General features: G+C 47.4%; 1 protein-coding gene across 1 annotated transcript; it reads right to left on the bottom strand.

Annotated features, from left to right (window-relative positions):
• Positions 1-9,886: 9,886 nt before the first annotated feature.
• On the bottom strand, positions 9,887-13,935 carry LOC105561013 (the record flags this gene model as incomplete). The annotated part of the gene is made up of 1 exon (XM_012010628.1): positions 9,887-13,935. A coding segment is annotated over one exon (380 nt), but the record flags the coding sequence as incomplete, so codon positions are not given.
• Positions 13,936-14,200: the final 265 nt, after the last annotated feature.

Genomic DNA, 14,200 nt, shown 5'->3' with positions numbered 1-14,200 from the left:
AGAGTTTACGCCAAGATTTACTGGCACCTAAACATTTACGTGAACCGTATAACGTTTTCTAAGGACTTCGGGTTTCATGTATTTCGGTGTGTCGGGACAATCGAGACTTGGAAACATTTAGGAATCTATGTACACCCAACTTTCTTTCTGCGCGCTTTCTTTTCGCGCGAAAAACTGTTTTTCCCTTGTCGCATTCTATGCTGGAGTCCCCCACTCGAATCTCTTTTTCCGCCTGTACAAATACGCAGAGCGGCATCAACCCCGACTTAGGCAACACAGACCTTCGTATCTCCCTTCTTGCCGAAGTTACGGGAATACCCGAGCAACCGTAGACTCCAAGGACCTGTACTTGGATCATGCGGGTTCGAAACTCGCCTGCTCTGGACGCGGGAGCGTTTATTCGCATGGGACTTTAGTTATGCAGATTTTAACACGAATACTCTCTTAACCGATTGGTCGCCGGGCAGTGTCGCTATCATTCCAACTCGCAAGTAGACGAGACGTAATCTCGCCCGATCACGAGTGCGTTTTCGTGTATAAATTAGTTGGTTAATGCAATTGCGAAACTTTGTTGAACGCTCGAAACATCGTTTGTTATATGGGGATTTCTTTCCCGCCTTCATTGCGAACGTGAATCAGCATCGTTTTCAATAATTACGCTCTCGTATCTCTCGGTCATTAAGCTCCATGAAATCTTCGTTTACCGCGTAATCTAATTATGGAGAGAGGCTGCTAAATCTACGCTCATCGCGCGCGGAGATTTATTTACTGGCTGCACAGAGTGCGCCGCTTAGAATCGATTATTATATCGTTTCGCTGCGTTTCATCGGACCGCATCGGATTTATTTCCGGTTAGATAACCGTGCAGGCAGTATGCAGCTACCGCACCTGTAATGGCGCGACGCAACATCGATAGCGTAATAATCGCCCTGGCATTGGCGAATTCGTGGCGGTCTCTGTTTCGACATGCGCTCGTAAAGAGAGAAAGAGAAAAGGGTTCATGTTTATAAGATGAAAGCAAGGAGAGACTGCGGCGGGAAACGCAACGATGCGGAGCGGCGCCGTGTGAGAACGCGAACGAAAGGGTTCCGTATTCGGATACCCTTTGGTGAGCAAGCAAATATCCAACGGCCCAGAACAGGATTCTGCTTCTCGCTCTCTCCCTCTCTCCTTCCGTCTCTCTTTCTTTCTTCTCTCTGATGCAGCAGCCGCGCGCATCCGATACAAACAGACATATCGCGCGCGGACGAGATGCACCCGATGCGTTCCCGCGAAGCGTGTACGCACAAAACGGGGGCGGTAGCCAGCGCCGAGAGGACGCGGGGGCGGTAACATCGGATGAAATCAGAGAAACACATGTTCGGTGGGGAGAGGAATGGGCCCCGACGTGCTCACAAGCGTTTGAACGCGATTAAGCCGATGGAGCAGCAGCGGCAACACCAACCGACAACGAACGACTCTATCGTTTCTCTCTCTCTCTCTCTGCTCTCTTCGCGCTCGCGTGTCCTCCCGTCTCTTTCTTCTCCAATTCCGTTCCTTTTCCCGATTTTGTTGCCTCTCGCGCTCGCCTAAAGATTCGAAACTCTCGCTCTTATCAAGATCAACGAGCCGGTGACAAGGCGACTATTGATATCTTCATAATTTGAATATAAATCATTGGACTTTTTATCTCTTTCTTTTTTTAACCTCTGGAAAAGTATAGTCACGCACTTTTACTTACTTTCACCGTATTTGTTTACGCGCATAAAATAAAATAGTCCTGTACTTTCGTGTCACTTCTCACACTTTATGGGATATTTGGACACGTCGAAATTTTATGTCACAAAGAAAGCCACCCGGTGGCGTATGTCGGCCAACCTTGTTCGACGGGCTTTCTCTTTCCGTCTCGCGAGGATCCGATGATCGTACGCAGGTGACGAACAAGAGGCTCTTTCATTTAGGCAACTTTTCCCAAGGTCTTGCAGTCCGCTTTTTTCCCTTGGTCTTCGTCCGATCTATGTCGCCTCGACCGCGTAAACTATTTGAATTGCAAATGTAGAGTAGAATTTTTTCTCACACTCCGAATCACGAGAGTCGCCACGTCCTATGGAAATATACGCGACCGGGTTCTCGCGTGTAGGACTTGAAAAATATCCGACATTAAGAATGAAAATAAATTCAAGGAGTTCAGGATTCTTAGTCACTTTTAATAAAACGTTACGCATTCGTGTAAATTATAATATCATTATTTTGATAGAAGACGAGACAATCCAGAAGAACCTCCTAAAGCACATTTGAACGCTTATGAAATAATATCAAAGTGAACACAATGAAACGTCTATCTCATTTTATTTGTTAATCTCTAAAAAGCTCTCGATAGCTGTTTTTCCGATGTTACACACTCGACGTTACCGTAAATTTTCCATAAGAGGGCAAGAACGACGGACAGCTAGCGACGCATAAAAATGGAATTTCGAAAGTCAAATCGAAAGCCGAAATCCATTGGAATAACTGTGAATAATCAAGCACGCGGGTATACGCGGCCATTTCGCGGGGTTGCAGTTTGGTGCAGCCGCATTGTGTGCGCTGCCGGAGTGCAATATATCAGCGAGAAAAAATACTGCCGGATTAATCATAAACCATGGTGATTTTTTAGCTGCGCGGATTATTTATAACACGCTCAAGCACCACGACTCTGTGAAATAGATGTTTGTTTGACGATGTATCCGGCTACCGGGGTACGACAGCGCCGGCTATTGTTGTACACAAATCTCTATTTGTTACATAGAACTATTAAAAGAGATGAAATTTTGGTGAAACCTTCGTGTAAAACAATGCATATATTTTCCATGCAACATTTTATCCAAGCGAATATCTTCGACTCAATCAGGGATACTTGTGTTTCCTGCTAAAGTATTTTACAATTTTTACAATATAATTTTTTATAAATAACAATGGCTCGTATGATAAAATCAAAGAATAATAGAAGCGGCGCAGAGCCTGAACAAGGTTGTAATGTCCGATAAAATTACTTAATTTTAATAGCACATGTATATACCATGTACGTTTCGGTCCTTGTTGGACCAACTTCAGTACAACGAAAAAATAATAAATACAATTAAATACATATATAGATTCGCGAATTAGAAATATACAGAGGTTACGCAGTCAGTAGTATAAAATTGTAATAATTCTACAATTTTTTATTCTTCAGTTTCTCCTAAATTACGAAGAATAATATTTTCAATAATTCTTATAAATTCTTGGTAGAAAACTCGCGACATTTACGTTTCAATTCTTTTGTTTACAATTAAGTTGGATATCCCGATTCTTTCTTCGTAATAGACGTCGTGTGTATTTAAAATTTCTTACGAGTTGTCCGGAAATCTCGATAACTTCAATGGGACAGTTGATGTAAGTTGTTACAAGAAACGAGCGACTCCAATGCCTGGCACCAAAGCTTCACTGCCGATTGTATTCGGGCATCGAAATCTCCAACACTAGTCCAACTGCCATTTGACTCTGTTCTTCGGTTGTCAGCGATATTGTTCTGTTCCTGTCGCCGCGAGATTTCATGTCGTTTCACGAGAAACTTATTAAACGTGAAACTTTCTCTAAAAATCTCTGACAATGTTTACTTTGGACTCTGTTTAGCATCAATTGTCATCAACGTCACAATAAATGCGCGTTATCGCAATTCTTATAATCTCATTACCTTTTCTGCACTCGTAAGAATACGGGCGCATTATTCCACGTTAATGACCTCTTACATCAACGGTTGCATAATGCGGAGAGAAATATATTAAATGGCATAACAACGAGAGCGCCAAGTATTCAGTTTACTCACTCGCCTTGAATACATTCCTCGGTGAAATGTCAGTCGTTATTTATTTTTGGCAGATTGTTCCTTTGAAATCGAGTTCTATCAATATTTATACAACGAGAGAGAAAATGAACGATCGTAGAAAAATAAGTGGGCAATAAGTTTGCGTGCCTTTCATTCCGTAAGCAATTACTGTTCAATAAATATCTAATTAATTATTTAATTAATGGAACGACAAGCAGTATATGCGAATCTGCGTGAATAATTAAACGAATAAAATTCAATTTGCATTTGGCTCGACCTGGCGCGTCATCGTCGGTTGCATAAACTATTGCGCCACGCAGCGATTATGCCCGCGCACGAAAACATTGTTTATTTCATAACTAATATGTGCGGGAAAGCGTAATTTGCGTCAGTGCTAATATTTGCTTTTCGAGAACACTTTGTACGCTATAAAACACCATAATGCCCCGTGATCAAAGAGCCCTTGCGCAATTGTTTCATGAATCCTTTATTAATCGCGCACCCTTCATTAATGCCATCCCTCCGCGTTTCTTCGCACATATTGCATACGATAACGCAGCGCCGCGCCGCCGATAAGGTACAACGTTCGCTCGTATCGATATCGACGAGAAAAAGGGGGGTTGCGGCGCGGCGGCCGGGGCGGCGGACGAAGCGGGGGTGGGATTGGTTGTGCGTCCAGCCGATCGGGAATTTTGCTCTCGACCCGCACTCGAAACACGCGAAATATCATCGACGTCTGTGCCCCGCGGGCCTGCCGCGTCATTGGTCGTCGAAAATTAACATGCGAACGACCAGGAAATATCGCGCGAATTAAAAAACCGGACGAAATGGGGAGAAAACGCACGAGCGAGCGAGCGAGCGGTCGGCCGGTCGGTCGATCGGTCGGGAGGGTGCGCCTTCGTGCGTTTCGCTCTTTTTTTTTTATTCATCCCGCTCGATTCTGGGAAGGCCGGTGGCGGTTTTGTGTTTTCGTCCCTCCCTGCGTATCACGTCCGTCCGTTTTTGCGCGCGGAATCACGTCGATCATCTCGCCGCCGCCGCCGCCGTCACAAGGTTGGTTTTCTACTCGCGCGCCCGGAATACTCGTCGGGAATTCGCGAAATTCGTTTTAATTGCGCTTCTCCTCCGTGTTTCTTATCGCATTTCGTGCCTCCGCCGCGTTCGCTCGCTATCATAATTATTTTGCGGCGCTCGTTCACCCCCACGGAATGATCCGGCCTCTCCATCTTTCGCACGGGCGCTGCTGGGATTATGTACACCATTTAACAATTATACAACGATGCTCTCTCGATACACTTTTTTCTAATACAAAAATAATTTTTTTTTTAGTTCGAATGCTTCTAATGACACTGTTCTTTCTGTTCCAGGTAAGAAACAGTAACGATCCAAAACCAGTCTTCGGCCGGTGAGTGATATTATTTTCGTTGTCCGCACATGTTTTCCAATATTTTTGCATCGAAAAATGCAATGGGAATTGTTTTTATTTACTCGAACGAATCTATGCGTTAATCGATCGACGGCGGCATCATTTGCTTGTTATCCCCGTAAGTCTGGCGTGTTAACATCGTGTTGCATCAGGTTCCGCGTAACGTACACGATCGAACAATTGTCAGTTTAATCCTTTGTGACGAGCGAAAACGTCGCTGCAACCAGCGTAAATACCGTATATATTCGAAATACTCTATCATTGTAGAAGAGCCCCTGAAAATCCATGCTGTTTTCCCGGGGAAAGCGGTCATTCTCTGCACTTGATCGGAAAGTACTTATTCGTGTATTTGCATCTCTATTGTACACATATCCTGAAGGACCAGTTCCGCTGCACACACGAGACAAGATATTAATCGTAACTGCACGGAAAGACCGGCTGAGGCAAAAATAACTAAAATTAAAATTAAGCAACATATGAGAAAATGCCAATGTGGGTCACAAGGCAAGATGTAGGTAGCCCAACTTGTAAATCTTACATTTAGAAAAATGTGACACATTGGCGTTTTCTCATATGTTGTTTAGTTTTAGTTAGGGGTCTTACTTGAAAGTTTATTAAAATTAAAATGTTGCCGTACAAATAGTTGGGGCATCTACACTGTTTTGTGTCGCAACATTCACTAATAGCGAATTCGATTGCTCGCACTAGTGCGCAATGAGTGCACACTAAGACTTGTTCACAGTCAATTTTTACATTTGAAAATCATCTTAAATTTTTCATAGCCAGTAAAATGATCTGTACAGCATTCACGCGGATCGTATTTTGGCTAAACGCTCTTTGAACGTGTGTTTAAGACAAAGTTAAGTATAAAAATTGACTATAAACTGGCCCTAGTGTGCACTCGGTGCGCACTAGAGACCCTGTAATCAGAGACTGGTCGTAAAAGAGTTCGTCAAATTCCTGCGAGTGAGAGAGAAACATAGGCTATCTCACTCTTCTACTCGATCGTAGAATCGTAAAAGAGTGAGATAGCCTATGTTTCTCTCTCACTCGCAGGAATTTGACGAACTATCTTATGGCCAGTCTCTGATTACAGGGTCTCTAGATGCGCACTAGTACGAGCAACCGAATTCGCTATAAGTTTGCTACACAAAACGCATATAGCTGTCTCCACTATTTATCATACCAATGCGGGTATCACAAGCACAGATACAGCTGTCCCAAATATTACTATTTATTGGGGTTGTGCCAACCCTAATTAGACACGTGGTAACCACATCGGTCTCTCCGTGTGTAGCCTGCTTTAGAAAATGGGTGTGAATAGCGCTGCGACAAGTTAAATTTTATTTGGAATTACGCAGGATGTCGTTAGAAATATTCTTAGACGTTGCCACGCGCGTCGATTTATTTCTTATCGATCTTGCGATTTGCGAACCCTAGGCACATATGCCTGGCTTTGCTTTAGCGCAAGATCACTGTGTCTCGCGGTAGGAATATATCGAATAACGAGTAGCCAGGGAAAATGTTCCATTAATAACGCGGGGTGGACACGTAGCATTTGACTGTAGCCTGCTCGGAGAACTCTTTGACGTTGCTTATCGGCGATGCCGACGAGGGGGCTCCGGGGCAAGTAATCGGCGATACAAAATGGAAAACGCTGATAATTTAAGCGTGGGACCCTCCGCTCGGTCGATCGAGACCGAGCGAGGGGAATGGACGGAGCGATAGAAAGAGAGAGAGAGTGAGAGACGGGCAGAATAATCCAGGGCGTTATTTTATTCGTTGCTGCGGCGCAGTGGATGCACAAAGTTTTCATAAACGTTGCTCGTGGGCACGTTAAACGCGCGCGCGCGTCTCTCTCTCTCTCTCTCTCTCTCTCTCTCTCTCTCTCTCTCTCCCCCCCCCCTCCTCTCCTCTCCTCTCCTCTGACCTCGTGAGAGAGCTCCTCTGCTTCCTCTCTCGCTCGCAGCATGCGGCAGACAACGGTTAATCAATGGGCTTCAAGCGCAGGCTCGCATCCCGGGATCTTTCCTGATGGACAGCGGCAACAGCAGCAGCAACAACACGAGTCCACCCGGGGAGGGGTGCGAGGGGAGGGAAAGGAGCGAGGGAGGGAAAGAGCGAAACAAAAGGGGGAGGAAGAGGAGGCGCGTATCGAGAATTAGATGAAGAGAGGAGGGATGAATCGAAGATAGAGGGAGAGCACGATAGCGAGTGCGCCGCGGGCGTGTAAAACTAGCGAACAATTTAAACTCCCCCTTTCAAGTCGCGGCTTTGTTTATGCGGACGAAAATAATTCGGCCGTGTGTCCGTCTCTACGTCTGACGTGGGTGCGAAAATAAGCGCGGATATACATATCCGCGAATTTGCGGATGCGTCTCGCGGACCTTGCCAGCATCTGCAATTTCGCGTTCAACTGGGAGTCTCGAATTGAATTTTTGAAAGATTAAAACACTCTCTCTCTATCTCTCTCGGACGTCACGCGAATTTACTTCTACTGATCTTGGTCACCCGAGAATCGCGCGACGAGTGCCCCAATTGTGAGGAATCGCGATCGGTCCACGGGACGATTACGCGAAGCCTGTATAATATGGGAAAGTTACTATCCGTTGAGTATTTCGAGTCCCCGTAATAAAACTTACGGTGTGCACTTAATAGTACAGACGAGAGATAAAAGTATAGCCGCTGCACCGACGTCGAATGCAACGCCGCGAGGTGACGGTGACTTTGAAGCGAGCAATCGGTAAGGAAGTCAAAGCGAACGGGGAAAGGTCTCCTCTTTGCGGAATTAGTCTCGGATCGCGCGGCCTGTCGGTTTCACCGTCAAGTAAGAGAATTACTTTCGAACTCGTAGACCGATAAAACAGGCCCTCTCTCATTCGCCACCGCGCGACTCGAGTCTAACTCGACTCGGACCTAAAAACTTTCCGCACTCGTAAATGAGAGCCACCTGGACGCGCTCAGTTTTATGGTCCATTTGCATTCGGCTTTAAAAGTGCCATCAAAAGAATCTTGCAATTAAAGGCACGGTCGTGGCGCGCATCTTCGCGAATATCGCCCGGTCCGGCCCAACCCGGCCCGGCCCGGCCCGGCCCGGCCGTCGTTTCTCGGCAGCGGCAATTCGCCAAATTCCCGATCCGTCTCTCTCTCTCGTAGCTCGTCGGGAAAAGTATCAGGGATCCCCCTCGATCTCGCGACGTCCGAAAAATCGTCAACGTTGTCCGTTGAAACAATTGCCAATTAGCCGTTGTTCGATTATCGAGGCATCGCGCGCTTGTGACAGCGGACAGCATATCATTTTTGCGATGTTGAACACACGTCATATCGCTCTATCGATGTGCCGTTCCCCCCCCCCCCCCGGCATGGACAAGATTTCAAATCGGCGTGTAGCGCGTTTCCAGACACGTCGAACGGCCGTTAGAACAGACTCGCCCGCAAAATTGAACGAATCACGGGGGAGGATGAGAGAAACGGATGGACGGACCGACGGACGACATTGCACACACACACACACGTGCTGCATTCGCACGAAATGCGAGGGCGAGAAGAAAAATGCAAGGAGAGGGACGGGAGAGGGAGGCAAAACTTCTAGCGAGATTGGATCCCTGAGAGTGGTTCGTGCTGGCTCCACCTGATTACCCAGTTTCGCTGATGGATTCTTAGACCCCTTCCGAGAGCTGGCCCGCTCCGTTCTCTCGCTTTGCCGATCCGCGATTGTCCACCCTCCTTGAAGAGCGCTCTAAGCGCTTCCCAATACCGGCCGATCGTGCATTACGGTCGATTCTCTTTTAATAAATCGATGATTTCGTACAACGGTGTACCCTTGCCGAATGAGGGTTGCACGAGACGCAAGAATCTATTGCATCCGCCAATTGCCTACAACCCGAGCGCGGGATATCGGTACAGATTGAACCGAAAGCTTCCCGCCGTAGCGGAACGGTAATTTTTCCATCAACGTTTGCGCCAAGTAAATTTTCTATAACGCTGAAAAGTATCGATCCGGGGTAACACCGGCGACGTGAGAAATGTTGCGTTAGAGGCTCAAGCGGACATAATGATTGCGTAATTGCGAGGATCGCTGGTAGGTGGACATGACCGCGCAACTCGAAACGAATTTAATAACGATCGGAGGAGGCAGGGGCGAGGGGGAATGAAATTAAAACAGAAACCGGAGACAAACCTCAAACCATTGCGCCGCACTAACTCAACTTGCGGGGAAAAAAATTCTGATACGCTGGCAAAACCAATTATTTTGCGGAATGCAGCTTGCGGTTCATTTAACGCAACGTGGCTACCTGATATTTTATATAAAACTGTCCACCGGTGTGTGGAGGGTCGAATCAGTTGCGACCGCAGTGACCGCGCACCGGCCACCGTCATTCCACCAACAATGCTCCCGACTTTTTTTAATTCTCGTGTTACGCAGAAGGATCCTCTCGGTCATTGGTTCGACCATTGATAATCTATCGTGTTACATTGCGCGGGCAGATGTCATTTCTTCCGTCATCGATCCCCCCCATAATTCGTGTCTAAATTTCAACACACGCGGTCGTCGTTATTGTCCCAGTAATAGCCACTCGTTCACTTCCATTTATACCTCCAGGAGGTTGCTTCTTTGACAGATTTCACGTCGGTAATAAGGTGATTCAGTAGACAAGTGTTAAAATGTATCAATTCTTTATTCGCTCTTAAAATACATGTCAATAGCACACGAACTCAAGCCTGGAAAGGCCGTGGGATGGATCGAGACTGAATGTTGTACGAGGTTAATTTTCGCAAATTTTCTCCTTATTTTCGCGGCACCGATTGATTGACGCGATGCTTAAATTGAGTTAAACGCGAGTCGGAACGCTCGATGCGCGATTGCGATAAAAGGCGATTAAAAACGCCGCTGTCAATTAACGAATGAATGCTTAATCGCGCTATGTATAAACCGCAAACGGAAGGAATTACTCGAGATTCTCTTCCCTGTGGCGTATAATCGAATCAAGTGTGACTCTCTTCAGCTTAAATCCCGTCACTCGTTTAAAAAGTAATCTTTAGTTTCACTGAAGATTGTCTCCGTTAACCGTTCTTCATTAGCAAATTGGCCAGCAAAGGTCGGCGTCCCTCATTAAAGATACACCGTGCCGTACCGAAAAGTTTTCCAACTAATTTACCGTAACTTCCTCCCGTAAAAGCCCTCTCTCTCTCTCTCTCTCTCTCTCCTTCCCTTATATTAAATAAAAATTTCAGTAATGGCATTCTTGTACAGCATCCAATTTGCGAAGATTACATTCCCCGCCGGATACCGCCAAAGGATCGAAGGAGGCTAACTATCCGTAAGCTCGGCGGGACACTTGCCTTAATCGCGCGTCTTCATTTCCAATTACCGCTCTCGTTAGAATTTTTATCTCGGCGTCGCCGGATTTACTGTTGTTCCGCGTCTCTCGATCCAACGCTCGCTTATCTATTCTATATTAACACAACGGTCAGCGTGTAATGGCTTAGCACGTCTACGCTTTTATTTCTACTATGTACAAGGCGCGTTAGGGTAAAGGCACATGTTCATTCCTTCGCAGAAATCGCTTACAAGCGTTACGAACGGCGTTATAGGTACGCAAGATTGCAAACGTGCGCTTCACTCACAGTTTTGACAAATAGCTAATTAACACTACGAGCTCGAGCGCGCTCGAGACGAGGGGGGAGCCTCGGAGGTTTACAGCATGGTGTAAAGATACAAGGTGAAGCGATCTGGTGGATGCGCAGTGTCGACCCATCAGAAGTGGTCCGAACTACCGAATTGACCAATCAGAAACTTGCCCCAACCTTCAAACTGCTCATCATCGCGGTTGAATGCAGGAAGGAGCAATGAACAATTTGCCCCAAAAATTGGCTACGTGCGCAACGTTCCACCTTGTATCCTTACACCGTGGTTTACAGGGGCTCGACTCTTGGATTCGTTCGATGGCGAAGCGTATTGCGAAAATTCCGCTCCGACAGAATAGTCGAGAGTCGATTGGGTAAAAGGTGTGCGATCAGCCAATCAGCTTGCGACTGTTCTGTAAGAGCGGAACATTCGCATACGTTTCTTCTTCGGACGAATTCAAGAATCGAGCCCCTGGTGTCGTATCTACCATAGACATAGTAATACTAGACCGAGCATGAGACGCCAGACCTGAGGCTCAGGTAGAAAAGGATAGAAAGTGGGTCGTCCCCTGCTCTCTCTCTAACAGGTTGACGCTTTCCATCCTTTTCTACCCAACCTTCATTGCTTAAAAGAGAACACGCTCGGTCTAGTATTTCTATGTCTATGGTGTCTACCGTTTGTTCCAATCGGTGCGAAAATCGCGGGCCGCGTATCTTGATTCAGAGACTGATCGATTGCACGCGTCGCGCTCGTTTACCGAGAATTTGTCGCTTATCGGCGCTCTTTTCCACGCAACAAAATGCCGCGCATCTCGCGCGACGCGCCATTACTAATTGCCGGCAAGCCTGCCGTTGTCATGTATGCGTGTTCGCGTGTACTTTACTCGGGCATCGCGATCGACGGGCGTGCACAATCGTATTATCGGCTATTGATTTCGGGAAGCATCGACTTGTGCGCTCGTCAATGCCGTCCACGCGCATCGATCTCTTCCTTCGGCTCGGCGCAAAGCGAGCAGCGATGCGCATCGTCGCGAAAACTCGACCGCTCTTCCGTAATTATTCGGAGTGAATGATCGTTTCCTTATACTCCTCTTAATATGTACGTATTAGTAGTATTTTATTGCATTCTTAAGTTCGAGCCGTTGACCGAAACAATAATATAAATTGTAATATCAGTTTTTAATGCGCGAGGAGAAGAAAAGACGTGGAAACGCAATCGTTCTCTCCTCGCACGGTCACAGTTTACACCACCGTTTCGTCCAACGGCTTGTAGAGTAACATTAACGAGCTAACAGTACTCAGCTAGTCTTTTACGCGTTTGCAATCGTTTTTCATGCGTTAACAATATTTTGGCGATACTGGACTATTCATGTAGGCGTCGTCTATTACGTCAGTGTTTAAGACTCGCGCTTCCCGACGACGGAGTCCGCCAGGTTGACGATTAAAGCGGAGTGGAGACTCCACTGATATTACCGCCTGTTTATAGGCCGACAAATACAACTTAACAAGTACAAAGTGTCGTCGTCCGAAAATATAAAGGAAATCGTGACATCCGCCAAATAGATATCATAGCGCGGTCGGGGCGTCCAACGGAGTCGCGTCCGAGTCTGATGATCGATCATGGGGCACTTGGTTGATTTTCCCGCAGATGTGTCGGTGGCACGTACCGCTGGCTCTCGTACTTCCGCCTACTTCCACCGTAACGATCAACTTGTGAGGTTTCTTGTCCGTCGACGAGACGCGCGACAGAAGGAGAGAAAGGTGTCCGCGTCGAGCGAAAGAGGAGACGGAGGCAGACGACGGCTTCGGCTCTCCCTCTCTCTCTTTCTCGTAGTCTCGGGCTGGGATCTCATCAACGATTAAGAATCGCATCGAGGGTGCAGGACGCTTTTCCGCGTCGGGCGGTTCCTTCCGTCAGAAGGGAAGGCCGATCGCAGACGGAAGTCTGCGCTCCACCTCCGGTTCCTTCTTTTATTGACGCAGCGGTGCTCATCACGACGAACCTACCCTCCCCCTCGTTCTCTCCCGCACCGGAATGGCAGGGGACGTTCTTCGCCGAAGGCGAAGATCGCTTCGATATTCATTGGGCAAAGATTTATCCGCCGGTAATCTCCCCAGAACGCTCATCGCGCGATTCAGCGGCTCGAGCGCTATCGTCATCGTCGTCGTCCTCGGCAGCGGTAGCGGCGGCGGCGGCGGCTCCCGCGATGCTCTCGCGACGACCTTTCGCAGAATCCACGATTGTCACGGATAATCGCGCCGTCGTGCTCTCCTCGCGATCGGCTATCGTCGGATGCTCTCGAGACCGTCTCCTCGTTTCCTTTGAAAGTTCCGCAGTCGTGATAGGGCCCGGGCATGAATCCCACGGCCAGCCGCTCTCGATCGATTCTGATGGAATAGTTAAGTGACTGCGATTGCTTCCGCGTTCGGGGAAAGGTACGAAAATCCGAGTCACGAGTTCCTTAAAGGGGGGAAATAATAATTTTCCGCACGTATCCGGAGAGACGCGAGATATTTTTCGAAGCAGCCGGCAATCTCGCAACGCTCCTCGCGACTCCTGTGTCGCGAGGAAAGTGCTTTCCTTCGGAGACGACAGTGATCGCGTTTCCACTCTTTCTCTCTCCCGCCTCCTCTTCGTTTCGAGATGAGTATCGCGTGCCGTCCGCCCGCCCCCTTCATTTCCTACGCACGAAGATATTCTCCAGAAGTTCCTTCGTGATCAGTCGGTGAGGTCTGGTCGGGCTCTCGGTGGGCGTACCGTAAAGTCGACTGTTGATGGCGTAGAGCTTCGGGCTGAGCTCGCACCTCACGTTGAACCACCAGTCGCAGACGAAGACCGCCTGGCTGAATTGCGTGCCGTTCGGACAGAGAAACGTTGCTTGTCGGCCGTCTATGTCGCAATAATGCCACGCCTGGCATCTCGTCTCTACGTCGGCGAAGAAGCCGGGGAAGGACTGGTCGTCGCAGTAGAAATTCGTGTAAGGCACCTTGCCCAGCACTGGGTAATCCGTGCCAGGTCGACCTGCAATTGCAATGAGTACCGTAAGTCCTACCGCTTCCAGCACGGTGCAGATATTTTAAGAGTATTTTAGCGGCCAACTAATTAAATAGATAAAATTAACGTTACATCTTTTATATATATTTTTTTTCTAAATATTAACTGGGATATTTGACGAATCGAAATGATAATTAATGTTTGAACTGTGCGGTTTTCGACGTTGAAATGCACTCCACCGCCCCCCCCCTCCCCCCGATATCGCGTATTCGATCGTATATTCGAGATCCTAAATAATTCACGGATTATTCCGGCTGCAATTTCA

Source organism: Vollenhovia emeryi, unplaced genomic scaffold, assembly GCF_000949405.1.
Source record: "Vollenhovia emeryi isolate VEMERY1.0 unplaced genomic scaffold, V.emery_V1.0 DF939215.1, whole genome shotgun sequence".
Classification (NCBI taxonomy): Eukaryota; Metazoa; Arthropoda; class Insecta; order Hymenoptera; family Formicidae; genus Vollenhovia; species Vollenhovia emeryi.
Note: the sequence above shows the minus strand (reverse complement) of the source record. Positions and strands in the feature narration are given on the sequence as shown.